The sequence below is a fragment of the Peromyscus maniculatus genome, chromosome 3 (genome assembly GCF_049852395.1).
Source record: "Peromyscus maniculatus bairdii isolate BWxNUB_F1_BW_parent chromosome 3, HU_Pman_BW_mat_3.1, whole genome shotgun sequence".
Lineage (NCBI taxonomy): Eukaryota > Metazoa > Chordata > Mammalia > Rodentia > Cricetidae > Peromyscus > Peromyscus maniculatus.
Window position 1 is genome coordinate 136,887,962 of NC_134854.1, and position 27,047 is coordinate 136,915,008.

At 47.0% G+C, this 27,047-nt stretch overlaps 1 protein-coding gene across 4 annotated transcripts in view; it reads left to right on the forward strand.

The window, feature by feature from the left end:
* Atg7 (autophagy related 7) overlaps nucleotides 1-27,047 on the forward strand; it is a 229,946-nt gene that overhangs the window by 56,948 nt on the left and 145,951 nt on the right. For 2 of the 4 annotated variants that reach the window (XM_042273856.2, XM_042273855.2), the window contains exons 8-15: nucleotides 8,994-9,082; nucleotides 10,894-11,015; nucleotides 16,131-16,221; nucleotides 18,678-18,822; nucleotides 20,521-20,679; nucleotides 23,216-23,410; nucleotides 24,567-24,767; nucleotides 25,766-25,881. In XM_042273856.2, the coding sequence (XP_042129790.2) occupies nucleotides 8,994-9,082; nucleotides 10,894-11,015; nucleotides 16,131-16,221; nucleotides 18,678-18,822; nucleotides 20,521-20,679; nucleotides 23,216-23,410; nucleotides 24,567-24,767; nucleotides 25,766-25,881 (1,118 nt within the window). The remainder of the gene's footprint in view (nucleotides 1-8,993; nucleotides 9,083-10,893; nucleotides 11,016-16,130; nucleotides 16,222-18,677; nucleotides 18,823-20,520; nucleotides 20,680-23,215; nucleotides 23,411-24,566; nucleotides 24,768-25,765; nucleotides 25,882-27,047) is intronic. The other 2 variants (XM_076567632.1, XM_076567633.1) reach the window with 1 other exon arrangement.

The following is a 27,047-nucleotide window of genomic DNA, read 5'->3' on the forward strand; positions in this document are numbered from 1 at the left end:
AAGACGTATTTATAGACCTTCCAAACAGCCTCCTCTTCAGCTTTGCTGCTTTGTCATAAAAGGAAGTGATTTGGCCGAGTTCATGCAGTCACTTGTGGCTGAGCCAGGTTTAGAACCCAGAACTCCTAGTCTTTGTTTCTGTCATTAAGCTGTCTTACATAGTACTCGCTGCCCCATATAACCTCTCCTGACACTAAGGCTCCAAGTTAACGCCTGAAACACCGAGAGACTTTGGAGTCACTTTCACATCCTGAAAGGAAGATTAAATGATACAAAAGACTTAGCCCGTTGTCGAGTGGGCTTTTTCATTTCCTGTGTTATGCATGTCTGCCCCGTGCATGCCTGTCTCCATTGGAGAGCTCCCTTCAAGCGTTTTCAGCCTGACCCCCATTTGTGGGTGCATGGCAGATGTTCCTCTTTAACTAATCACCCCTGCTCTGTATGGCTCATCTTAGGTCAGGGTGTTCTAAGAAACTGGTCATTTCTGTTCAAAGATTTCTTATTCCCTTCCTACTCAGGAACACACTTCTCTGAGGCTGGGCATCTGCTGTGGAATGGGGTATAATATTATAGTGTATACCGTGTAGATAGTATTTGGGTCCATCTCTACTTGAGATGGATGATAAAACTTGAGACCCAAAGAGTGTTGATCAGTTGGCCCTCGTACCCTTAATTTTTCTCTACCAGTTATAAAAGGGCCTTGGAACTGGAGATGGAGGTGGTCTGTGATGATGGACTGGAACAGGATGTGGGGAGCAGGGGCTGTCTGTAGTGTTGCTATGGTTACTGCTTCTTGGATGGTAGTCCTTAGTCTGTGCTGAATGCAGGTGAGAATCACTTGAGAGATGAGGAAACTAAGCTCAGAGATGTTTAGTCAGTTACCAAAGGTCCCTGAAGGGTGAGTCACATTCTGCACAGGCCGACTTTTTTTTTTTTTTTTTTTTTTTTTTTTTTTTTTTTTAAGTCACATTTGACAGTTGAAACTCAGATCTCTAGAGGAATGTCATTTTCTGGGTTGATACTGAGGTTCTTCCTAAATACCTCTGGGGTGCTCTTGGAATCTGTGGGACCAAGCTTCACTGGTCTCTGCTGTTCTGGGCCCTAGCTGTGATTCCTTTTTTCTCTATGATGTCATCCAAAATTCTCCACATCTGAAAAGAGGCCTTTGAGACAAAATAAGTCAGCACTTTTCCTTTTCTGTCCCTCCCTCCCCACTCCCTCCTCCCTCCCTCCCTCCTTCCTTCTGTTTTGGTGCTAGAGATAGGACCTCACAGTCCAAGCTGGCTCCAAACTCCCTATGTAGCTAAGAATGACCTTGAACTTCTGATCCTCCTGCCTCCACCTCCTGAGTGACAGGATCACAGGTGTGTGCCACTGCTCTGGTGTATGTGGTGCTGCGGATTGAACACAGGACTTACTGTGTGCTAGACAAGCCCTGCATGCACTATGTCCCCAGCTCCTCAACCCTTTCATTTGCAGGCAAGGGCGCAATTCCCTTTGGGTCTTGCAGTCAGTTAGCTGCAGCGTTGGCACACACCTGCTGACAGTGGACAGTGCCCTCTCCACTGTGCAAGCCTTAGTGTAAGCCCTTCCGCTGTCAGAGAAAGAGTGAAGCTATGTTCTCCCCTCCCCCCTTGCTGCATAAAGGGGAACATTAAAAGGGGGCAGCACAAGCATGGCAGGTGGCAGTGTGGCAGGTGGCTGTGTGGCAGGTGGCTGTGTGGCAGTGTGGCAATGTGGCAGGTGGCAGTGTGGCAATGTGGCAGGTGGCTGTGTGGCAATGTGGCAGGTGGCTGTGTGGCAGTGTGGCAGGTGGCAGTGTGGCAGGTGACTGTGTGGCAGGTGGCTGTGTGGCAGTGTGGCAGGTGACAGTGTGGCAGTGTGGCAGGTGGCTGTGTGGCAATGTGGCAGGTGGCAGTGTGGCAGGTGGCTATGTGGCTGTGTGGCAGTGTGGCAGGTGGCTGTGTGGTAGGTGGCTGTGTGGCAGGTGGCTGTGTGGCAGTGTGGCAGGTGGCAGTGTGGCAGGTGGCTGTGTGGCAGTGTGGCAGGTGACAGTGTGGCAGGTGACAGTGTGGCAGGTGGCTGTGTGGCAGGTGGCTGTGTGGCAATGTGGCAGGTGGCTGTGTGGCTGTGTGGCAGTGTGGCAGGTGGCTGTGTGGCAGTGTGGCAGGTGACAGTGTGGCAGTGTGGCAGGTGGCTGTGTGGCAATGTGGCAGGTGGCAGTGTGGCAGGTGGCTGTGTGTCAGGTGGCTGGCAGTGTGGCAGGTGGCAGTGTGGCAGGTGGCTGTGTGGCAGGTGACAGTGTGGCAGGTGGCTGTGTGGCAGGTGGCTGTGTGGCAATGTGGCAGGTGGCTGTGTGGCTGTGTGGTAGTGTGGCAGGTGGCTGTGTGACAGTGTGGCAGGTGGCTGTGTGGCTGTGTGGCAGATGGCTGTGGGGCAGTATGGCAGGTGGCAGTGTGGCAGTATGGCAGGTGGCAGTGTGGCAGTGTGGCAGGTGGCAGTGTGGCAGTGTGGCTGTGTGGCAGGCAGCCAGAGCAGAAGAGCTCAAGGAAATGCTTGTATTTCAGATCTCAGAGCTCTCTTGCTTGCCAATGCCGCCCCCCATCCTCGGCCAGGAAAATTCCAGTGTTAAAACTGACACTAAATGAATGCTAAGAATGGAGAGGGAAGGAAATGGAACTTGAGGATGCTGTGCTGTGGTTCTGTATGTGAGCTTCCCGTCTCAGTCACTCAAACAGAGGCTCCCCCTCTAGCTGGTCCAGGACCCGTGCCCAGACACTGGGTGCAAGGGGTAGTGTAACAGGCCTGGAGAAGCTGACTGCTTCAGTTGTCTGCAGCTACAAGTGCTGAGCAGCAGGTGCTGTGCTAAGTACCAGGATGGGAAAAGAGTCCAGCACACTGCTTCTACCATCAGGGCTTCCAGGGCAGCCAGAGGCAGAGGAATGTGTCCATTCTCATGTGCATATTTCTTCATATCATCAAATTTTCTGAGCTCAGGAATGTCTTATAGTCATTGTGTATATTGGATGTGTTGGTTCCTTCTTTTTTTTTCTGCTCAGTTTGATACCATGTTTTGTCATGTATGGTCCTTGAGTTAATAATACACAGTGGTCCAAAAAACAATCGGTTACAGTAAGGAAAAAGCTGCAGTGACCACACTTAAACATAAATCTGCATGTATGGCATGATCCCACTTCTGCTTAGAAGTCATAACACAAATATATTTATGTAAAAAATAGTTAGGGGAAGTTGTCTTAGCTAGGATTTCTATTGCTGTGGTAAATACAATAACCAAAGGAGTCTGGGGAAGAAAGGGTTTAGTTCATCTTACAGTTGTCATCTGTTGTGAAGGGAAGCGAAGGCGGGAAGCAGGAACTGAAACAGGCTGTGGAGGAGCACTGCTTACTGCCTTGGTGTCCTTGGCTTGCTCAGTTTGCTTTCTTACACACCCCAGGACCTCCACCTACCCAGGGGTGCCACTTCCAGCATTGGTCTGGTCCCCCCTAAGCATCCCCACATCAATCATTCATCAATAAAATGTGCTACAGACTTGCCTAGAGGCAGTCGGGTGGAGGCATTTAATTTCTCTCCCTAGATAACTCTGACGTGAGTCAAGTTGGAAATTGAGGGGTGTGGGGAGCCAACCAGCACAGTAGTCATGCATGAAGCTGTGGACAGAGGTTCCTTTAGCTGTTGGTAATATGGCATGGTTTTGGGATATTTTTTTTTGTTTTGTTTTGTTTTTTCAGTCTAAATGTTGTTTCAGCTTCTGCTTTTGCCTTACATCACACTGAACATTGTATGAAACAATTACATAAAGTTTCTGGGCTGATTTAAATGAAAAGTGAGAAAGAACTGGGTGTTCCGGCACACACCTTTACTCCCAGCACTTGGAGGCAGGGGCAGGTGGATCTCTGTGAGTTTGAGGCCATCCTGGTCTACAGGGTGAGATCCAGGACAGGCACAACTGCATGGTGAGACCCTGTCTCGAAAGGGAGGGGAGGTGGTGGTGGTGACATGGCTTGCTGGGGAAAGGCGCTTACAGTGCAAGCGCAAGCCTGGTGAGCAGAGTTCAATCCCCAGAACCCATGTAAAGGTGGAAGGAAGATCTGACTCCACACAGTTGTCCTCTGACTCCACACGTGCATGATGGCACAAGCCCATTTCTCCCCAATATCTATCACTACCCTGTAGCTGAAGTTTCTCTTCAGGTCCCGCCAAGCCCCCTCAGTCCTGCAGCCCACAGCCCACTTATAAAATAATCACTCAGAAGCTTATATTAATTATGAACTGTATTGCCTAATGGCTCGGGCTTCTTGCTAGCTAGACCTTACATGTTAAATTAACCCATTTCTATAAATCTATACCTTGCCACATGAATCATGGCTTACCAGTATCTTTACATCTTGTTTCTCATGGCGGCGGCTGGCAGATTCTCCTGACTCAGCCTTCCACTTCCCAGAATTCTCCTTTCTCCTTATCCCACCTATACTATACTATGTTATGTAGCTTGATTTTTTCGCCTTGCCCACAGTCAGGACAAATCTCTGTCACCCGCCAGTCCCACAGCCGCTCAGACCCAACCAAGTAAACACAGACACTTATATTGCTTTCAAACCGTATGGCTGTGGCAGGCTTCTTGCTAACTGTTCCTTTATCTTAAATTAACCATTTCCTTTTATCTTAAATTGATCCATTTCCATACATCTATACCTTGCCATGTGGCTGGTGGCTTACTGGCGTCTTCACATGCTGCTGGTCATGGCGGCGGCTGCAGCCTCTCTGGTCATTGCGGCGGCTGCAGCGTCTCCTTCTGCCTTTCTGACCTTTTATTTCTCCTCTCTGTTAGTCCCGCCTATCTTTCCTGCCTAGCCACGGCCGATCAGGTTTTATTTATTAACCAATCAGAGCAACTTGACATATAGACCATCCCCCAGCACAGCCAAGTGCAGACCATCTCAAACACCTGCACTCAGGCCCATGGTCCTAATCATCCTCTATGCGGACCTGCTGGGTAATGCCACAAAGAACCTGAGAATGGGCTCCCACAGGACATACAGAACATCCCACAGCAATGTTATGCTATGCTATGCTATACTATGCTATGCTATGCTATGCTATACTATGCTATGCTATCCTGTGCTATGCTATGCTACGCTACGCTACGCTATACTATACTACACTACACTACACTACACTATACTATACTATACTATACTATACTATACTATACTATACTATACTATACTTCCTGCCTGGCTACTGGCCAATCAGCATTTTATTTATCAATCAATCAGAGCAACACATTCACAGCACACAGAAAGACATCCCCAGCACTACCCCTCTCTCCCTCTCCTTCCCCCTCCCTGCTTTCCTCCCCACACATGCACACACAACTTACATTTGTGTGCATGAGCACATGTCAACCATGTTTTTATTTAATCTACATTGTGCTTACAAAGGAAATTCATGGCTGCATGGTTCTCTGCCAGCTACCTTTCCGCCTCCTTCCTCATTCTTGCTCCCTTTCCTCCCAGTTATATCCAGCCTTCGGCCATAGATTTTGTTTTGTTTTGCTTCCTGGCAGTGCTGGGAATCAAACACAGGACCTGCACATGCTGGACAAATGCCAAAGGCCATCCTAGCCTTTGTTCATCTGTCTTTCCATCATTCAATAAACATTTACTAGACAGCTACTATATGTCTAAGATCGTAGAAGGATGAAAAGGATTCCCCATGCTCTCTAGACACTCAGCATCCACTTTATCATTAAAAATTAAACTTTTATTTTGGAATAACTTTAGATTTATAGAAGATAGTTGCAGGAACTAGAGAGATTGCTTGGTGGTTAAGAGCACTGACTGCTTTTCCAGAGGACCAAGGTTTGATTCCCAACCCCCTACCTGGTAGCTCATAACCATCTGTAAATCCAGTTTCAGGGAATCTGCTGCCCTCTTTTGGTACTTCACACCCAGTACACAGTCATGCATGCAAGCACAACACCTATACACATAAAATACAACTTGAAAAGTAACCAGTGGGCCTGGAGAGATGGCTCAGTGGTGAAGTGCATCGCTGCTCTTCAGAGGATCCAGGTTTGATTCCCAGCACCCATGTACCAATTTACAACCATCCATAACTCCAGTTCCAGGGGATCCAATGCGCTCTTCTGACCTCTGTGGGTACCAGCTATCACATGGTGCAAAAATATGCATGCAAGGAAAACATTCATACACATAAAAAACAAAATAATTTTAAAGGTAACTGGGAAAATATCAAAAAGAATGTGTTGCAGAATGGTGCAGAGTTCCGGTCTGGCCTTGTGCAGTTCTGGTTTTCCTTCACGTTACTACCTCACCCCTGCTCCTTCTTCAGAGCTCAGCAGCCAGGGCTGCTGCAGCCCTCTGGGTTTCCCAGTAGCTCCTGACCCAGAGCATCACACTGCAGTTTTTCTGTTGTGCTGTGTCTCCTTGGGCTCTTGGCTCTCCAAACCGTCTTGTGTTGATGACCTTGACAATCTGACAGTTCAGCTATGTTTTCAGAATATCTGTTTCCTTATTAAAATGCGCCTATGGACACAAACTAGACAAAAAATTAAGACAAAAAATCGTGTGTGTGTGTGTGTGTGTGTGTGTGTGTGTGTGTGTGTGTGTGTGTTGCATTGGTGAGTCTGTTCTGCATTGGCCAACCACTCCTAGCCATGGGGCCTGCCCTGCAGTATAACTGATATTCCCAGTGACAGTGAGTATCGTCTTGGTTAGGTTGGGATTTTCTCAGTTTGCACAGTGCCAGTCTTGTGCGTGCTGCCACAGTGTCTGTGAGGTCATGGGTGTCCATCCTGCTGTTTCTTTGGAATTGTCCACCATCTCTGGCTCTTACTATCTTTCTGCCTCCTCTTCTGCAAGACATCTCGTGTAGGACTGAGTGCTCCAAAGTCTCTCACTCTCTGCGCATTGTCCAGTTGTGGGTCTCTCTGTTAATTCCCATTTACTATAAGAACAAGCTTCTCTGATGAGGGTTGAGCAATGCTCTGGTCTATGGGCACAGCAATATGTCATTAGGAGTCATTTTATTGCTATGTCCATTTACCAGAATAATAGTAGTCAGTTTTCCTCTAGCCCCGTAACTGATCTAGTTTCATTTTGGTATTTTTGTCTTATTGTTTATATATATATAAACTTATTTGTGTTGGTATTTGTTTTGTTTTAGGGTGAAAGAACATTGGGTGGGTATGAGGGGAGTCGGTGGAGAGGAAATAATATAATCAAAATATTGTATAAACAATAAATTAATTTTTTAAAAAAGAATGTGGTTATGGGTTTTTTTTTTTTTTTTTTTTAAGAATCCAAATGTAATCAAGTACCCCTGTTCTTTCCTCCTCCCCAGGGATCCCTGATGTCCACATGGCACTCTTGGTTACAGCCTTCTCCTTTAAAGTTACTGTTTTTGCTTTGGAAACAAATCCCTCAGTTCAGTCTCCCCCAGAGATGGGAGGATTAAGTTTCTCTCCTAAAGAGGACAGCATCCGTATCTATTGTTTGAGTTCTTATTGACTTATTAATTCCAGTATTGATGGGTGTGGATTATCAATTTCTTTGGCAGAGCTGAGGCTGGAATTCAGAGCCTGGCACACTAGGCAGGCTCTCTGCCATGGGGCCAAGGACGCTTGATAGAGTTTAGGTCAGGTCTCCCTGAACTCACTTGTCCTCTGGTTGCTCCTGTTTGAACACTCAGGCTCTTTGTGCTCCTCTCTTCATTTCCCTTATGTGGCCTCATTCTTTCCCCCCCTTGAGTACTTCCTGTTTTCTGGTACTCTGAGATGGTCCTTGAGTACTTCCTGTTTTCTGGTACTCTGAGATGGTCCTTGAGTACTTCCTGTTTTCTGGTACTCTGAGATGGTCCTTGAGTACTTCCTGTTTTCTGGTACTCTGAGATGGTCCTTGAGTACTTCCTGTTTTCTGGTACTCTGAGATGGTCCTTGAGTACTTCCTGTTTTCTGGTACTCTGAGATGGTCCTTGAGTACTTCCTGTTTTCTGGTACTCTAAGATGGTCCTTGAGTACTCCCTGTTTTCTAGTACTCTAAGATGGTCCAGACACAGCTTGTGTTCTCTATCTCAGCTCTAAAATCAGCCACATGTCCAAGGCACCCTGGCATCTGTTATTGAGAATGGATTTTAGAAATCAGTATCTGGCTGGATGTGGTGGTGCACACAGCACTCAGGAGGCAGAGGCAGGTGGATCTGTGAGTTTGAGGCCAGCAAGTTCCAGGACAGCCAGAGCTACACAGAGAAACCCTGTCTCGGAAAGAGAGGGCGTGGGAGGGAGAGAGGGAGGGAGACCAGGTGCCTTTTGACAGAGAGGAGACGGGAAAAGACACACCTCACCTCTAGCATGATGGCCCGTGGGAGGAGGGGCCACTCCAGACCTCCCCAAGTAAAGACCTCGCCGGAGACTTGTGGTTTGAAGTTGAGTAGAATTCTCCAGATGGAAGTCAGGGTTAAGGGAGCAGTGGAAAGAGGTGGGAGGAACATGTATTCCTACTCTGCAGACATGTAGCTTTTTAATTTGAACCAACTGTAGACTCGGGGCCCAGGCCTTGTCCTCATTTCCTGTCTTCATTACACGCAGATGAACCATTCTTAGAGCTTGCATTTCTCAGAGGGCTCTCCTTGTAAGTCTTGAGTTCAGTCCCAGCCCTCTATCTCTCTCCTGTCCCTCGCCCCTCCTCCTCCCCTCCCTCTCTCCATCCCTTCCTGCTGGTCCTTTCTCTCTAGTTCCTGCTGTCTGCCAAGCCGTGTGCTGGGCCAGGGAGCACAGGGGAAAACGTTCCAGTTCTTACCTGTCCAGGAGTCCTCTTGTCTAGGGTGAGATCCCAAGCCTTTCTTCCCTTCCGCCTTCCGCCAAGTGTCCACTTTCCATGGAGGGTTAGCCTCGTGCGGTCCTATCAAACTGACCTGGTGTGTGGCCCTCAGCAAGTGTTTTCTGTTCACAGATAACAGTTGGTGTGTACGATCCCTGTAACCTAGCCCAGTACCCTGGATGGCCTTTGAGGAATTTTTTGGTCCTGGCAGCCCACAGATGGTATTTACATGTGTGTCCATGTCTGTGTGTCTTCATCTGTATGTTTCCATAAGGGTCTACTTATGTCAGCATCTGTCCCTAAGGGCATTGATTTCATTCCTGACATGGAACTAGAAAATAAGCCAATTAAATTAGTTGTGGTCCAGTTTCTACCCCTGGTGCTCTTAAGCAGGTCTGCTAAGGAGTCCCAGCTTCAGCCCTAGCCTGTACTATGCTGAAGTCACTTAGATCATGGTGAGGTCATAGCTGGATGCCTTGATACTGACATTTTCCAGCCCTCCCTTCCTGCTTTTAGACAGGAATTTCCTATTGCTACCACCTCCCACCTTTAAAAAACTTTCCTAATCCTTAAATAATAAAAAGGGGTATTGGGAAAAGCCAACTTACACTTAATAAGATACTCAGCATCACTGGGTATCAGGGAAATAAACCTGTAAGAGGTCAGCGGCCCCTGCCAACATCACCTAAGAAAGTGACCATGCTTGTATAGTGGAAATGGGAGGCAGCAAAATTCACAAAAGATGCTGCAACACTTGTGGTAGGATCTGCTGGAGGTAAAAACACCCACGGCTCTGTGGTGGTGTTCTGAGCTTGTTGCTCACAGTGGTACAGGCTGGATGCAAGCAGACACACACACACACACACACACACACACACACACACACACACACACACGCACATGCACAAACTCATGCATACACACACATGCACTCACACACACACACACAGGCACAGACACATGCACAAACTCATGCATACACACACATACACACACACACACACACACACACACACACACAGGCACATGCACACACACACAGGCACATGCACACATACAGTGTATAGCAGCACTGTGGTTACTAGGCCCAGCCTCATGCCCTTCCGTTCCAAATGGATGGCAGAGGCCTGGGAGGCACCTCATAGCAGGTGTCCTATCTGAGTGTGTCTTCATGCACGGCTTCTCTTGCTTTTTTTTTTAAGGCTTATTTTTATTTCATGTGTATTGAGTATTTTGCCCATGTATGTATGTGCACCACATTTGTGCCTTTTTTTTTTTTTTAAGACAGAGTCTTACTGTGTAGCTCTGGTGACCTGGAACTCACAGAGATGTGCCTGGCTCTGCCTTCTGAGTGCTAGAACTAAAGGTGTTCACCAGCACAATCAGCTATAGATGGCTTTTCAAACACAGTGTTTAGTGAATTTAGCCAGCCTGAAAGAATACATGTCATGATTCCATTTATGTAGTTCACATCAGGCAAAGTCACTGTGAGGACCTAGGAGGGGGTGCTCCAGATAGGTGTGGTCAAGCTTAGAGGGATTGTGTGATTTTCTCTATGCTTGCTTTACTTAAGTAAAAATGTTTACTCCAAAATATAAACATAGACAAATATTGACAGACCCTGGAGAGACTGGTTATTCATGCACTCAGGGAGTCCCAGCTCATTTGCTGTGTGTCTCCTGGCTACTGGCACAGGGCCTCAGGGGTCCCATGTTAAGATCTTGGGAGCATCCCACCCCAGATTTAAAAGCTTCTTCCTTTGTCAGAACTCTCTGTCTGCTGTGTGATTGCCCTAGAAAAGTTCACCTAGCGGGGGAAAAATCCCAGCTAAATTGGCAGCCAGACTCTAAATGCACAGACAGAGGGTGCCTGCACGAATGTGCTCAAAATCTCTACAAGGTTAAGAAGGTCAGACAGGCATGATTGCATGCCCTGGATTCTCTGCAGCTGGCCTGGAAAGCACTTACGCCAGCTCTTTTTCTTCTCCTTTCTTAATCAAATGAAATAAACACAAATCCGGTGGGGGCAACAGGAGCGGCAGTTTCCAGTCCGTTGAAGTCCTCTGCTTTCGTGACCGCACCATGCAGGGGGCGAGAGATGTGGCACACAGCATCATCTTCGAGGTGAAACTTCCAGAAATGGCATTTAGCCCAGGTAATTGGCAAGTCTTTGCCAATGTGTATAATGAGTGACCAGAGACCCTGCTTCCAGCCTCACAATGGCCCAAGAGAAGGCACAGCTCCCCTCGCGGGCAGTGTGAGAGCCTCCCCGGAGCAGAGGGCAACTGTGGTCAGCCCTGAGCAGAGGCTGAGTTTGCTGGCAGCTTCTCCAGTGGACTTTTCCAGTCTGGGAGGTGTTTCTCCAGCTTTATGTTTATTTGTTTAGTTTTTGATCAACATGAAATCTTTATCCATGCCTCTTCCTCGAGGAAGTTAATTAATTAACGTGTTTATTCATTGAGTACTTGAAGGTGTGTGTAACGCTGTTCTCCATAAGGGGTATCAGTCAGCAAAGGCACATTTCTCCTTCCACTTCTAATGTCTTCTCTCCCCCTTGCGTGGCAGGTGTTAGCATTTATCCATGTTTTGTAGATTAGAAAACAGTCTGAGAGGCATTTACAAATAGTGCTAGATGTGTCTGTCTGTGTGCAAATTTATACAAAGTGTATGTGCAGACATGCAATGCATACACACTCAAGGTAGAATTCATGTGCAAGTCTGAGTGAATGGGGAAAATGCCCACACCACAAAGTACTGTGTGTGAAGTGTGTGTCCTGTGAGAAAGCTGAGTAGTTAGTGTCCAGCCCATGATGCTGTTCATTCGGGGGTCTATTAAGCTTACTGTCCACACTATCACTTCATAGTTCTTCCCAGATGAATCCCCTACATCCATGTGATGCACATCTGCAGAGCAGCTCCATGTAGACTGCACAGTTTTCTTCAGTGCACTGGTGTGCCTTGGTGTGTGGGTATCAGGTGGTGGCATGCCTCATCTCTTCCCAAGTGCTGAAGTCAGAAGGACTCAAGATCGCCCCATTTCTTGTTGACTCTGTACTCCAGCCTGGAGATTTTAAATACAACAGGAGAAGTGAATGGAGAAACTTCTGCGTGGTCCAGGGAGGAAGCCACGCCTTTCAGAGGCTTTCTGATTAGCGTTTGGCTTGGCGCCCTCTTCTGGTGCATCCTGAAATAGCTCCTGGCACGCTCCCTTAAGATGCACTGACTTCCCTTTATTAAGTTGCAACTCAAAAATAGAGTATGCAGAGAGTCACTAAAAAGTGAAGCCAAGAAGATGCAGCCACCAGACCCCTTTCCCATGCTCCTAATTTTATCCTGTGGGGACACATTGTCTTCCTGTGTCTGCACTGAGCCACTCTGTTCCCTTCTCTGGTGTGGCTCATGCTTTTCAATACCAGGCCTGCTCTTCATTCCCAACTGATGAAGGCTTGTACATCTCCACCTTTTTCATGTTCTTTGTTGAAGAGTGATTACCCATCTTAGAAGGGGCGCTTTCCTTCTGTTTTACATATAAATTAGTGTTTCCACTTAGCTGCAAATAAAGCTGTATAATAAACATTATGAAGACTTACTTAGCATCATGATGTGAGCCCAAGGCGTTTCCATAGCCACACTCTTCAGTGTAGCCATGTGTGACATAACAACATCCACCACATAGCACGGTGGTCCCTTAAGAGTCTGTTGCCTAGGGATCTCATGACCACTTAATTTGTATAAGTACACTCTGTGGTCTTTTCAGAGCGGGTCAGTCAGCAGCCTGTTATTTCTCCAAATTCCCCCATCATTAAGCGACACGTGGCTCTCTAAGGCATCCCACAGTTGGAACAGCAGTGATGTGAGAAGTGGTAAAGCCTCCATGGTAGGCAGAAAGCTGTTGTGGACACTGGCTGAAGCAGGTGTGGCCACTGCTGGGGTGAGCTGCAATCCAGCTTCCCCTGCCCCTGCGCTCTGCCTGGTTCCCAGCTGGAGTGGACACCGTCTCATTCCCAACACGTTCTTCCTTTGTTGGGACTGTGTGTTATGAGGATGGCTTATATAGAAGCAGATGTGTAGCTGGGCGGTGGTGGCGCACACCTTTAATCCCAGCACTCGGGAGGCAGAGGCAGGCGGATCTCTGTGAGTTCGAGGCCAGCCTGGGCTACCAAGTGAGTCCCAGGAAAGGCGCAAAGCTACACAGAGAGACCCTGTCTTGAAAACTCAAAAAAAAAAAAAAAAAAAAAAAAAGAAGAAACAGATGTGTAGATTACTAATCTCCACATGTAGTAGTTTTCATTATTAATAAGTTTACAATGCATCTAATTTTCTTAGCAATGGCTGTAGTCAACCAAGCATGGAAGTGCATGCCTGTAATGCCAGAACTTGGGCAGGAGAGGCAGGAGGATCATGAGTTCAAGGCCAGCCAGGAATTCAAGGGTACATGAGTTCCTGTCTCTAAATAAATAAATAAATAAACAAATAAATAGAAAGGGAAGGGCTTGTGTATATGCAGATATTTGAACTTGAAATAGCCAGTTGTCTTAGGTGCCATTTGTATAAAGGGGAGACCATGGCTTGTGTCATGGTGGTAGTATCTGAAAAGCATTTTTTGGTTTTTTTAGAGACAGGGTTTCTCTGTGTAGCTTTGCGCCTTTCCTGGAACTCACTCTGTAGCCCAGGCTGGCCTCAAACTCACAGAGATCCGCCTGAGTGCTGGGGTTAAAGGCGTGCACCACCACTGCCTGGCTCTGAAAAGCATTTTTAAAACATGACGTAAGAATAGTTTAGAATAATGAATTCACAGTAGAAAATGAGTGAGGAGCTCTGAAGCCTTTTGTCCCTAGTAAAGGAGTCCTGACATCTTCATCTGAGCATTAGTGTGAGCATGTGCATATATTTGAGTGTGTGTGCATGAGGTGTGTGTGTGAGTTTTGGGAGTGTGCTTGAGTGTATCCTTAAATAAAAGTGAGCGTGTGAGTGCTAGTGAGTGATAAAGCATGTGCATTCATGAGGGTTTGTGTAATTGTGTGTACACACATGTTTGTACATGTGAGAGGGTATTTTATATGTGTGATTTGGAGTGGTAGTGTTTATGGGCATGCACATGTGTGTGTGGGTTGTGTATTTTGTTTTTTTTTACTGTTTGGTCTTTAAGGGGCCCACCACCCAGCTACCAAATAATCATGCAGTGGCTTATTATTACTTATAAGTGCTTGGCCTTTGCTTCATTTATTTCTAGCCAGCTTTTCTTAAATTATCCCATCTACCTTTTACCTCTGGGTTTTTACCTTTCTCTATTCTATGTCTTTCCTTCTTACCCCGTGGCTTGCTGGGTGGCTGGCCTCTGATATCTACCTCTCTTCCTTTCGCTCCCAGATCTCTCTTCCCAGATTTCTCCCTTGTATTTATTCTCTCTTCCTGCCAGCCCCGCCTATCCTTTCTCCTGACTGGCTATTGGCCATTCAACTCTTTATTAGGCAGGCAAAGTAACATGGCTTCACAGAGTTTAAACAAATACAACATAAAAGAATGCAACACATCTTTGTATCATTAAACAAATGTCCCACAGCATAGACAAATGTAATACATCTTAAACTAATATTCCACAACAGGGTTGTATGAATTGGTACTTGTATATGAGCATGTATTGATATATATGAATATGTGAGAGTTTGAAAATTTGTGTGCATATATATGCAAATCTAAAGGTCTTTAAGTATATTTTCATGAATGTGAGTGTGTTTATGTGTGTGTGAATGTACACTATGTGTGAATGCATGTGAATTGTATGTGAGCATGCATTTGTGAGCCTATATATCTGCATGAGTGGAAATGAGCATGTGTTGGAGGTGTCTTTCATAGTGTGAGAGAGTGTGAGCCTATGTATGTGACTTGGTATACAAGCCTGTAAGTGCATATGTGGATGTGAGTGCACATTTCTCTGTTAATATGGATACATGTGTTAATATGACTGTGGGTGGGCATGTGTAAGACTGTGTCTGTGTTTGAATATTGCATGTATGTGTTGGCTTAATCTTTGTAAGTGTATGTAGGTGAATGTATGTGTGCATACCAATGTATTTGTGAGTTGTGGGTATCTGAGTGTGTGAGTGAATGTATATTTGAATGAGCATGTGTGTCTACGTGTACACATATGTAAATGTGACACAGAGTGATTTTTGTCAGTGGGTGTCTTAGTGTAGGTGAGTGTTTGAGTGTGCAGGAGTTTGAATGTAAATGTTTGTGTGTGTGTGTGTGTATGTGTGTGTGTGTGTGTGTGGTGTGTGTATGTTATGTGTATCTTGTGTTAAAACCTGTGCATGTGTTTTAGCATATATGTGGGGTGTGCACGTGTGTGAGAGTGTGTGTGTTACTGATGATGGAACTCAGCTCCATTATTGCAGCTTTCGCACACTGAATATTGCTCTACTACCAAGCTGCAACCCCAGCCTAGCCCCAACCCAACCCAGCCCCAACCCCAGCCCCAGCCCAACCCAGCCCCAGCCCCAGCCCCACCCCCAGCCCAACCCCAGCCCCAGGCCAGCACAGCACAGCACAGCACAGCACAGCACAGCCCCAGAGCCTTACTTAGATCAGACACTGGAAGTGATACTGAAATGTAACCTAAGGCTGAGTTCTCTGCTCAATGGTTGAAACTTATTCTAAATAGAAGGAAGAAGTCTTTGAGAAAGGAGAGGACGGAGGTCCCATAACAGCAGCAGGAATTGTGAGAGGTCTTATGGCCCTGAGGGGTTTCTGTTAAATGCAGGATGTGGAAAGATCTACACGGTGACAGATCTACACTCGTGGAAATATCGTCTCAGTCTTTGTAGCACAGAATAAGATAAACTCTGGCGAGAGTTCTGGGATTGGAGTTCCAGGGGCTCCTGCAACAGGAGTTAAAAGAGGACAGTTGGGCTGGAGACATGGCTCAGCAGTTAAGGGCACTGGCTGCTCTTGCAGAGGTCCAATTCCCAGCACCCATGTGGTGGTTCAAAACTGTCTGTAACTCCCACTCTAGGGGATCTGATGCCTTCTTCTGGCCTCTGAAAACACTGCATACAAATGGTGTACTGACATGCAGGCAAAACACTCACGCATATAAAATAAACATTGTTAAAAAAAAAAAAAAAGAGGGCAGTCAACGTGGGAAGGAGAGGGCAGCTGGGGTGACAGGGCTCAGTCTGAAGTGTTTGCCACACAAGCGTGAAGACATGAGTTCAGGTTTGCTTTTATTTCCCCCTTTTAGTAAACCTTATGTTTTATCTACCTTAAGATTGTCCTAAAGCAGTTGGCTGGGAGAAGAACCAGAAAGGAGGCATGGGACCAAGGATGGTGAACCTCAGCGGATGCATGGACCCCAAAAGGTAGACATGACTGGAGTGCCCTTGTCTCCAGGGTGTGGCCGATGCTGTGCTGTGTAGTTCAGGGGTGCTGGTAATGGTAATAGAGCCAGCTACTGCTGGTCCACATTGTCCTGCAGACTAGTGTGCCAGGCATCCCGAGGCATGCACGGCTTTCCACTCTTGTTTCCAGCTCCGACTCTCAGACACCCGGACCTCAGCACTGCCTTTTCTAGTCTTTATGGTCATTTCTGTTTAGAGTCTCACTGTGCAGCCCTGGCAGGCCTGGAAGTTGCAGAGATCGCCTGCCTCTGCCTCCCTTTCTAGTTCTTTATTCACGGCTGTGGATCTTCGTCCTACTTGCCACCCCTGAAGGATTTTATAAACAGCGTTGCATTTGTGGAGAAGCCACATTACTTTCAAGGATGAGAATCCGCTTACCCTTTATTAAGCTCTGGGAGAGTTTTTGGTACTTGGAAGAGCCATTCTGGTAAGCCGACACAACAGCTCGGGACTGCTCTAACTTCCTCTCTCCCCTTGCTGTTAGGAGCTCCATGTAGGGACTTTGGCCCACCCCAGCAATCGCAGAGGAAGTGGCCTGCTTTCTGCGTGATAACCTTTCTCCACTCTGTTACCTACAAGCTTCATCTCGTTTTTACTCTGACTCTGATTGCCTGGTTATTTCCATCTTGTTTCCTCCCATAGATCATGTCTGTCTGTTAGAAATGAAGACTGGAACACATGTGAATGTGTTAGGTCTCAAGCCTGGGTCAAGTGACTGAGGTGCCCTAATGTGTTAATACACATATCAAAGCAGACCTGGTCACCAGGTTTTCCTAGCATCCCTCAGTCCCTACCTGTTACAGGGTATGACTGGCATATCCCACCCCCTACCCTGAACTCCCCACCCCAGGGCCTGCGCTCCCCTTCCCTGTATAATCCAGCCATTTTGACTGTGCCCCCACTCTCTCTGTTTTTCTTTTTTTATTTATTCTTTGTGTCTTTTACATCATGCATCTTGATCCCATTCATCTCCCTGTCCCTTCGTATCTGCCTTCTGTACTTGCAACCTCCCCACAAAATAAAATTAAGAGGGAAAAAAAAAAGAAAAATCTCATCATGGAAGCTGTAGTGTGACACAGTGAGTCACACAGTTTACCCTTTTAGTCCATACATCTTTACTTGCAGATGATCATTGCAAAGAATCATTGATCTGCTTTGAGGCCTCAGGGTTCTCCTACACTATTGATGCTGGGCCCTCACTGGGACTCTGTAAATGGAGGCTTTCCTCTGTTCCACCCAGTCCCTGCAGCTGCTTTTAAAATAATCACTCAGAGGCTTATGTTAATTATAAATGTTTGGCCAGTAGATCAGGCTTACTACTAGCTCTTACACTTAAATTAACCTGTTTCTATTAATCTATGTATTACCACATGGCCCATGGCTTACCGGTTCTTTCACATCTTGCTTTTTGGGCAGCTCACAGCATCTGCCCTGACTCTGCCCTTCATCTCCATCTTCAGTTTGAATGTACCGCCTAGCCTTATTCTGCCTCACCAAAGAGCTTTATTTATTAACCAATGAGAGCACCACATATTCACAGTGTACAGAAAGACATCCCACATCCTGTTGTTGCACTGTGTCATGGAGATCCTGCAGTTTTGGGTACACAGGACTGGCCCCTTCATGTACTCCATCAGATTATAGATGGGGTGGATGTTGGAGTGGGCCAACTCCTCGTTCTGGGCCTGGGTAGTTGCAGGATTGGTCAGCCCACCAGCTCTCTCCATCCTTACCACCAGGGTGAGATCTCCAGCATTGCCCCAGCGGCGGCTAGTTTACCCCTGCTTGTAGTAATGAGCAAGGGGTGGGACCCGTACTCCTGCTCTCATACCCTCGGGGCATGCGCACATACAACAGCAGGACCAGCTCTACTGTGTTTCCCAGGGGCCACTCTCCCGAGTGCTCCAGCTGGTGAGGGACAGGGACAGCTCTTCTACTCTCCACAGGCATCGAGGGGGGAATCTCTCCCCAGCCTCTGCCACCATATGGCAGATGAAGGGTGGAGCCAGATTTCCCAAGCTCACATTCTCAGGCCAGTTCACCCTCATCCATCAATAGTGAGGTGCAGGGCGCGATTTCCTGAGAGCTGCAGCTGATGGGGGGAGGGTCAGCTCCCTCACCTGGCAGGGGAGATGGGGTTGGGGGATCTTTCCCTCGCCCTCACCACCACATCTATGCCCGTCTCTTGGCCCAAGCTCCCACTGTTGGTCAGTGGCTCTTCCCTTGCTCTCCCTCCCCCTTCTCCTCACCTGGCCCCGCTCAGTCTGGTCATGTCCACTCTGGACTGTCCCAGATGTCCCTGCCTCTGACTGTGCTCTCCCCTCCTCCACCATACCTACCAGCTGTCATGTCCTCTCCTTTTTATTCCTTTTTTTCATTCAAATGACTCACCAGCACATCAATCTCTTGTTTTCCAGGCTGGCTGAGTCATCCGTGGATCTGAATCTCAAGCTGATGTGTTGGCGATTGGTCCCCACCTTGGACTTGGACAAGGTCGTGTCTGTCAAGTGCCTGCTGCTGGGAGCTGGTACCTTGGGGTGTAATGTAGCTAGGACACTGATGGTGAGTTTGGGGACCTCTGTGCAGCTGTCCAGCTGTGCCTCTTGTTTCCCATCTCCTAGGTGCCTCCCTCCCGTTCCTCTTCGGCTCTCCTCAGCAATGCTAGTTCTAAGAGCAATCTGTAGTCATTGTGAGACAGAAGCGCAAGATGCCCCTCCAGTCCCAGTCCAGTTCCCTTCCCACAAATAGTCAGACTCCATACACAAGGACATTACCACTGAGGCCGGGAGCTGTCCTGGCTGAAGGAAACAGAGGTCATTCATGGGCCTTGTCACTTCTCTGTTCATTTCTATTTATAAAAGCTGTCTTATAGACTGCTATTTATGAAAAGTTTTCTTTATAACTTATTAGTCAACTTTAAAACTATGTGATTGTATAAAATTGTAAGGGAATATAGGGCCTGGAGAGATGGCACAGAGGTTAGGACCACTAGCTGCTCTTGGAGAGGACCTGTGTTCAGTTCCCAGCATCCACCTAGCAGCTCACTACAGCATGTAGCTCCAGCTCCAGGAGATCCAGTACCCTCTTCTGGCCTTCTTGGACATTACATGTATGTACTTACACACATGGAGGCGAAACACTGTGCATCTCACAAACAGATCTTCAAATAAAAACCTTTCCAGAAATGGTCTCATCTACGAAAATGTCCGTGACGTCATGACAACTTGCATGAGAACACAGACTCACCTTGTAAGACTGGGTTATAAGCAAGTTTCTCCAGGTGGAGAAATACTCTGAGAATGTTCTTCATTGTTTCACAGGGGGACCACTTGCTGGTCATTTTTCTGGAGTTAATTGAGATCCAAAATGAGTTTCCAGAGGAGTTGATATTTATATTTAGTTACTCATTAAGAGAAGCCAAAGACGTCTGGGGGTGCTTCCAAACCCTGAAACAACACAGTAGCGGTCTCCTAGCATTCATTTGTGGGGTGCTCCCTAACCCTGAAACAACACAATAGAGGTCTCCTAGCGTTCACTTGCGGGGTGCCCGCTAACGCTGAATCAACATAGTAGCCGTCTCCTAGCGTTCACTTGGGGGTGCCCACTCACCCTGAATCAACACAGTAGTGGTCTCCTAGCGTTCACTTGCGGGGTGCCCGCTAACGCTGAATCAACATAGTAGCCGTCTCCTAGCGTTCACTTGGGGGTGCCCACTCACCCTGAATCAACACAGTAGCGGTCTCCTAGCGTTCACTTGCGGGGTGCCCGCTAACGCTGAATCAACACAGTAGAGGTCTCCTAGTGTTCACTTGGGGGTGCCCACTCACCCTGAATCAACACAGTAGAGGTCTCCTAGTGTTCACTTGGGGGTGCCCGCTCACCCTGAATCAACACAGTAGCGGTCTCCTAGCGTTCACTTGTGGAGTGCTCACCTACCCTGAATCAACACAGTAGCCGTCTCCTAACGTTCACTGCAATCTCACCCTAGTGGCACTGTCAAAAATAACACTCTAGGTGACAATTACTCTGCTATTTCCTGGTCTAATGACGGTGGGAATCTAGGCCCCGGCATATAATTATTTTGTCTTTTAAAAAGAAGTTGACATTCTAATGATCAAAAACTGGATTTGTACAATTCAGGTTCTTCAGTTTCCTATATTTTAAGGTCCACAGCTGCTTAGAAGCAAAATCCTTCCTAGAGTCTTCTAGAAGTGTGTACTGAGACATGCTCATCAGGTATGGTTTCCTGTTTCTGTGCAGGGCTGGGGTGTCAGACATGTCACATTTGTGGACAACGCCAAGATCTCCTACTCCAACCCTGTGAGGCAGCCTCTGTATGAATTTGAAGATTGTCTGGGGGGTGGCAGGCCCAAGGCCCTGGCTGCAGCAGAGCGGCTCCAGAAAATATTTCCCGGAGTGGTACGTTGATGATTTGCAGGGAATAGTCATGTTCTTGCCCTGTAAACTGCAAATGTTTAAGTCCCAGGGATCCTGGGGAATGAGGCTCTGTAGTATTGGTGACTGAGGATCAAACATGTGGTATTTCCTACCAGAAGGCATCATATGACCAAGCTTACTGCCTCACCTCAGTGGTGGCCTTCTAAAAGCACCACTAAGATGTTGAAGAGAGGGGTCATTGGACAAAGCATGTAAAATTTTTGTTTTCTGTTTGGTTGGTTGGTTGGTTTTGGTTTTTCGAGACAGGATTTCTCTGTGTAGTTTTGGCATGTAATGTTTTATGTAAACATGAAGACTCGCATTTGAATCCTCAAAACCCATATAAAGCCAGGCATGGAAGTATGTGTTTGTAATCCCAGTGCTCCCATGGTAAGAAAGGAGGCAGAGACAGGAGAGTCCCCAGAAGCTGGCAAGCCAGCAAAAGCCATATCCACCCCGCAGCATACTGCGCGGCTGGGAATCTGCCATGTTGCATGCAGGCCAAACCCGCACGCCGAACCACACAAGCCCGCATGTTGCAGCGTCTAGCCACCCGCATGAGACGTGAAGTAGAAATCTGGTTTTGGCTCTGTTTCAAATTGATTATTAAGTATTCTCTGGTTTGAGGTGGAAACTCGAGCCGTTGGGTGCCATTTGTAGCTGAAGTTTTCTCCAGTCCTGCCCAGCCCCATGGACCCCGCAACCACTTATAAAATAATCACTCAGAAGCTCATATTAATTAAAATTGCTCAGCCATTAGCTCAGGCTAACTATTGACTAGCTCTTACATCTTAAATTAACCCATTTCTATTAATCTATAAGTTACCACATGGCTTGTGGCTTACAGGTACTTTTACATCTCGCTTCCTCTGTGTCTGGCTGGCAACTCCTCACTCAGCCTTCCTGTTCCCAGAATTCTCTTCTCTGCTTGTCCCGCCTATACTTCCTGCCTGGCTGCTGGCCAATCAGCATTTTATTTATCAATCTATCAGAGCAACACATTCATAGCATCCCCAGCACCATACCAACAGGCTAGCCTGATAGAGGCAATTCCTCCATTAAGCTTTAAATTTGTCAAAAACTAGCCAACACACTCAACACACTTGAATAAAAGTAAGTTTTGAGATGTGTTTTAAGCCTTTCAGCAAGAATATGATCATTTTACCCAACGGGGACACATTAGTGACCTCTGAGGCTCTGCTTGTACTTACAGGGCTAGAAGCAGCACCCTCAGCCCGGCTATGGAAAGCCTGCCTGCCTTTAGCCTTTCAATACTGATTTGTCTGTTACCGAAGCCTACTGTTGTTAATGGTTTTATTTCATAAGCATCCTCAGGAGCATCATTTATTGAGTGGAATTCTATAGCATTGACTACATATCCACTACATATCCAGCTATGTGTTGGGTAGCCACAGCCCCACCATTGAGACATTAGTTAGGTCTCTCTAGCACAGCGTGACATCTCATAGTCCCCTAATCTCAGTGGCATCCAGCTGTGAGTCTACACCAGAGGTATGAAGGCTGTATGTGTTAGCTGATAGGCAAAGCTGGACTCAGCTTCCAGTCTGCCCTGTATGTGATTGTTTCAAAATGGAGGCTTGAGGAGCCACAGTCTCCTGGTCCTGCAGTTCTGAGAGAAGAGAAGGCTAGAGAGTCTCATGTCAACCTCAACACAGCAATTCCCATTCTCTTCCCATTGCTCAAGCAATTCACAGGCCAAGCCCAGGCTCCGTGGTGTTGGGCAGTGTACTCTGTCTCCCCAGTGGGAAGCCTGCAGAGTTCTAGGGAAGAAGGCACAGATTGTCATACTACCCCAGGTGAGATAGGCAGGCCCACCTGGGAGAGCAGTCCAGTCTGTCACTGGAGAGGACTGGGAACCAACCGTTTCCCGTGCAGACGTTGCTTGGAATCTCAGTGCTGCCACTTAGTTCCTAGCTTTTGCAGACTTGCTGCCCACCCCCTGCAATCGTCTTTCCAGTCAGTGTTTCGACAGCTCTGGGAAAGCCAATGTTATCACACTTGCCCGTGGCCCGTGGGATGCAGAAGATGGAGGCGCAGTTTGTGATGCTGGCACACTTTGCCTTCTGTGGAAAGTGAACATCCCTGGCTGTATTGCACCTGAGGCTCTGAGCTCCATCCTCAGCACCACACACACACACACACACACACACACGAATGCATGCACGCATGCACAAACACACGGAGGCACACACATACACACATGTATACACAGACAGACACATACACATGTACGCGCACACACACACACGAATGCGTGCACGCATGCACAAACACACAGAGGCACACACATACACACATGTATACACAGACAGACAGACACATACACATGTACACACACACACACACACAGACACATGTATGCATGCACACACATACATGGCTCAAGGAAGTGGAGAAGGTGGTGAAGAGGCCCAGGTATCTGAGGGAAAGAGCAGTAATACTATACACAGAAAGTTCCTGGTTGTAAGTGACACAAGTATGGCCGTTGCCTCCCTAGAATGCCAGCGGTTTCAACATGAGCATCCCCATGCCGGGACATCCTGTGAATTTCTCTGGTGTCACGCTGGAGCAGGCCCGCAGAGACGTGGAGCGGCTGGAGCAGCTCATCGAGAGCCATGATGTCATCTTCCTGCTAATGGACACCAGAGAGAGCCGGTGGCTTCCTGCTGTCATTGCGGCCAGCAAGCGGAAGGTGGGGTGTGCCACCCAAGAGAGAAGTGTCCACAGCCCACCCTCCCCCCGGAAACGGTGACCTCTGTGGCCTTACAGCCCTTCTTTACCCCACACCGTCACCCAGCATGGGCGTGCTTACTTTTCTCTTAGCAATCCCTGCAGGTGCCACTCTGGGTACAGATGAAGGTCAAGGGCCTGTGCTGTAGGATGCTTTCCTAAGTGTGCTCTCCCTCCCAGGGAGCTTTTCAAAGAATGGTCATCAGAAAATACCATACTATAAGATAAAATAGCATATGAATCTCAGGTGTTACATCTCCATATAAAAACATGCATGTCTGCCTCTACCACAATCCACCCCCATCTGTCTGTCAGCCATCCGTCACCTATCATCTATCTATCTTCTGTCTGTCATGTATGAGGCAAAGGACAAGAAGGGAAGGGAGAGAAGATAAAAGAGGCAATGCCCCCAGCTGTTTCTGGAACCCCTGAGCTGTGTCAGGAGCAGTCCTTATTTTCTTCTCCCTCGTGCATTTTCTTGATTCTTTGTATGTGACCAAAAATTGGGGGAAAACTTAAACCACAACCAAGAAGAGTTCTTACAGCACAAATGAAGAAAGTGTCTCTTAAAGCCCATGTGGTGGTAATCATGGTTTACAAATGGTGTCTCAGTAAAACATTCCAAGGAACGGAAAGGACAGGGCAGGTGCTGTGGGCACCCACCAACCGCCCTCCACGCCTCTCTCCTATCAGCTGCATGACCTTGGGACAGAAGTAGAACTCTGACCTTTGATATCCTTGTCTATAAAAAGGCAATGTTTGTAGGGGCTTTAAATGAGATGGTTTATGTTAGCAGTTTATCAAGTCTCTTGCAGGTTTCAATTGACTATTGAAGTCTAGTTATATCACAGGAAAAAGAAAGCCATTTAAAGGTAGCTGCATGTGGGGGGCTGGAGAGATGGCTCAGAGGTTAAGAGCACCGACTGCTCTTCCAGAGGTCCTGAGTTCAATTCCCAGCAACCACATGGTGGCTCACAACCATCTGTAATGAGATCTGGCACCCTCTTCTGTATACATAATAAATAAATAAATGAGAGAGAAAAAAAAAAGGTAGCTGCATGTGAACTTAGCCTTAGTTTGTCTCTCCTGACTCCCTTTTGTTCCTTCAATGCCAACAGCTTGTCATCAACGCTGCCTTGGGGTTTGACACCTTTGTTGTCATGAGACACGGCCTGAAGAAACCCAAGCAACAGGGAGCTGGGGACCTGTGCCCGAGCCACCTTGCGGCGCCTGCTGACCTGGGCTCCTCGCTCTTTGCTAACATCCCTGGATACAAGCTTGGCTGCTATTTCTGCAATGATGTAGTGGCTCCAGGAGACGTAAGTCCAATTCCATGGCTACAAACAGCTCTACTCAGTCAGCATCCTGTGTGCTGGGGCAGGGTCCTCCCAGGGCTGTTTAAAGGTTGTCTAATAAAGAGCATTCTCTAGTTGGGTGGGTGGCATTATCCAACCATAAGCCATGATTGGCACCCTTTCCTGAGTGGCTGAGTCACAGTCACTGCATGAATGTGGCTACAACCATCGGACAGAAACTGAGTAAGGAAACGTCTGCGGAGCCTGGTCCGTTATAGAAAGAAAGAGCTCTAGAAAGAGCCCCAGATACGGGAGACTAAAACCCCGGGTTCTAGTCCAGGCCTTCCACTGACTCCTCACCTTAAAATAATATTCCACAGCAGCCATGTCTTTTCGGTCCATGACATTTTTATAGCATCGAATAACTGCAGGATTTGCCCCCATTTGGAAGGTTAGAATTTATGGAGTTGACCCAGGTTCGGCTTGTGTATGGAAACAGATGGTAACAAATGCTTGCAGTTTTGCAGTTAAGTCCTCAGACTACAGTCAATCTGATGAGGCAGTGTGCAGGAACAGAGGACAGCAGGGTGGAGATTGTGGCCTCCTCCTCAGAGTCACTCTGAGCCATTACCTCGGGGAACATGGCAGGACAGGGTCACCAGCTACTCACGACTGTTACTCTGTGACTCAACCTCACACCCACTAAGCAAGGAAGAGGGGATGGATTCCTCTACAGGAGCACTGAGTGCAGAGCCACCATGAGGCCATGCTGCTGATGGTCAGTGTCCCCGTCTCTGTCTCTTAACAAGTGCACATCCTGTATAGCATATTGCCTCATTTAATTACATATTCTGTTTTGTTTATTATGATCCTCCCAAGACACAATAGGGTGAGGCTGGCCGGCCTTTGTCAGCTACACCAATCTGGTTGTATTTTAAAGCTCTATCTTGGGGAGTTTCAGGTTGACCTCAGGCTACCTGGACTAGAATATTCTATACATGCCACTGATTGTTTCTTGTTAGTCGACCAGAGACCGGACACTGGACCAGCAGTGCACGGTGAGCCGCCCAGGCCTGGCTGTGATTGCAGGTGCCCTGGCTGTGGAGCTGATGGTTTCTGTCCTGCAGCATCCTGAGGGGTGAGTCTGGGGCCCAGAGATGAACGTTTGAACTGAATGCTTGTCAGTAATCACTAGGCACTGTCTCCCTTAGACTTTCTTGGTCTCCCTCAATCTCTTGGCTTTTCTGACCTCAAAACAAGACTTAAAAAAAAATCTAGTTCAATTCTTTGGCCCAAATACTCAGTATGTGATCTCTGGGGTATACCCTGTGCCCTTCTTGAATTCTTCTGAGTTTTTTGGCAGCTGATAAGGAAGACTTTGGCAGGGGCATTTGGTCTTTCACACTTCTCTTTTGTTAGTTTATTGTGCTTTTCTTAGCCCTGGACATTGTGAATGTATGTACTGTATAATGAATATACTGTATATACTGTGTATATAATGTATATACTGTATAATGGGTATACTGTATATACTGTGTATATAATGTATATACCGTATAATGGGTATACTGTATATACTGTGTATATAATGTATATACCGTATAATGGGTGTACTGTATATACTGTGTATATAATGTATATACCATATGATGGGTATACCGTATATACTGTGTATATAATGTATATACCGTATGATGGGTATACCGTATATACTGTGTATATAATGTATATACCGTATAATGGGTATACCGTATATACTGTGTATATAATGTATATACCGTATAATGGGTGTACTGTATATACTGTGTATATAATGTATATACCATATGATGGGTATACCGTATATACTGTGTATATAATGTATATACTGTATAATGGGTTTACTGTATATACTGTGTATATAATGTATACCATATGATGGGTGTACTGTATATTCTGTGTATATAATGTATATACTGTATAATGGGTCACTGGCAGTAGGAATTGTGTCAGCTGCCTGTGGCCAAATTCGTGTCCAGGGACTTGGCCAAATAAAATTCAAAGTTCATAGTCCAGGGTGGGTCCAGAGGCTCAGCATGTGCCACTCAGCCTCCCTCAGCTGTGGGCACAAGGTGCTGCTGTGCTCTCCATGATCACATCTGTGTGACAGTTTCTACTCACTGGCAGATAAGCGTTTATTTTAGTAGCAAAGTAAAAGCCATGGGGCTTGAAACAAAGGAACTCCTTTCACCAATTTCCTGCGTTTTTAATTAATGGATTTGTCCTTGGGTGATTTCCTACGTGTACATAACATGATTATATTGC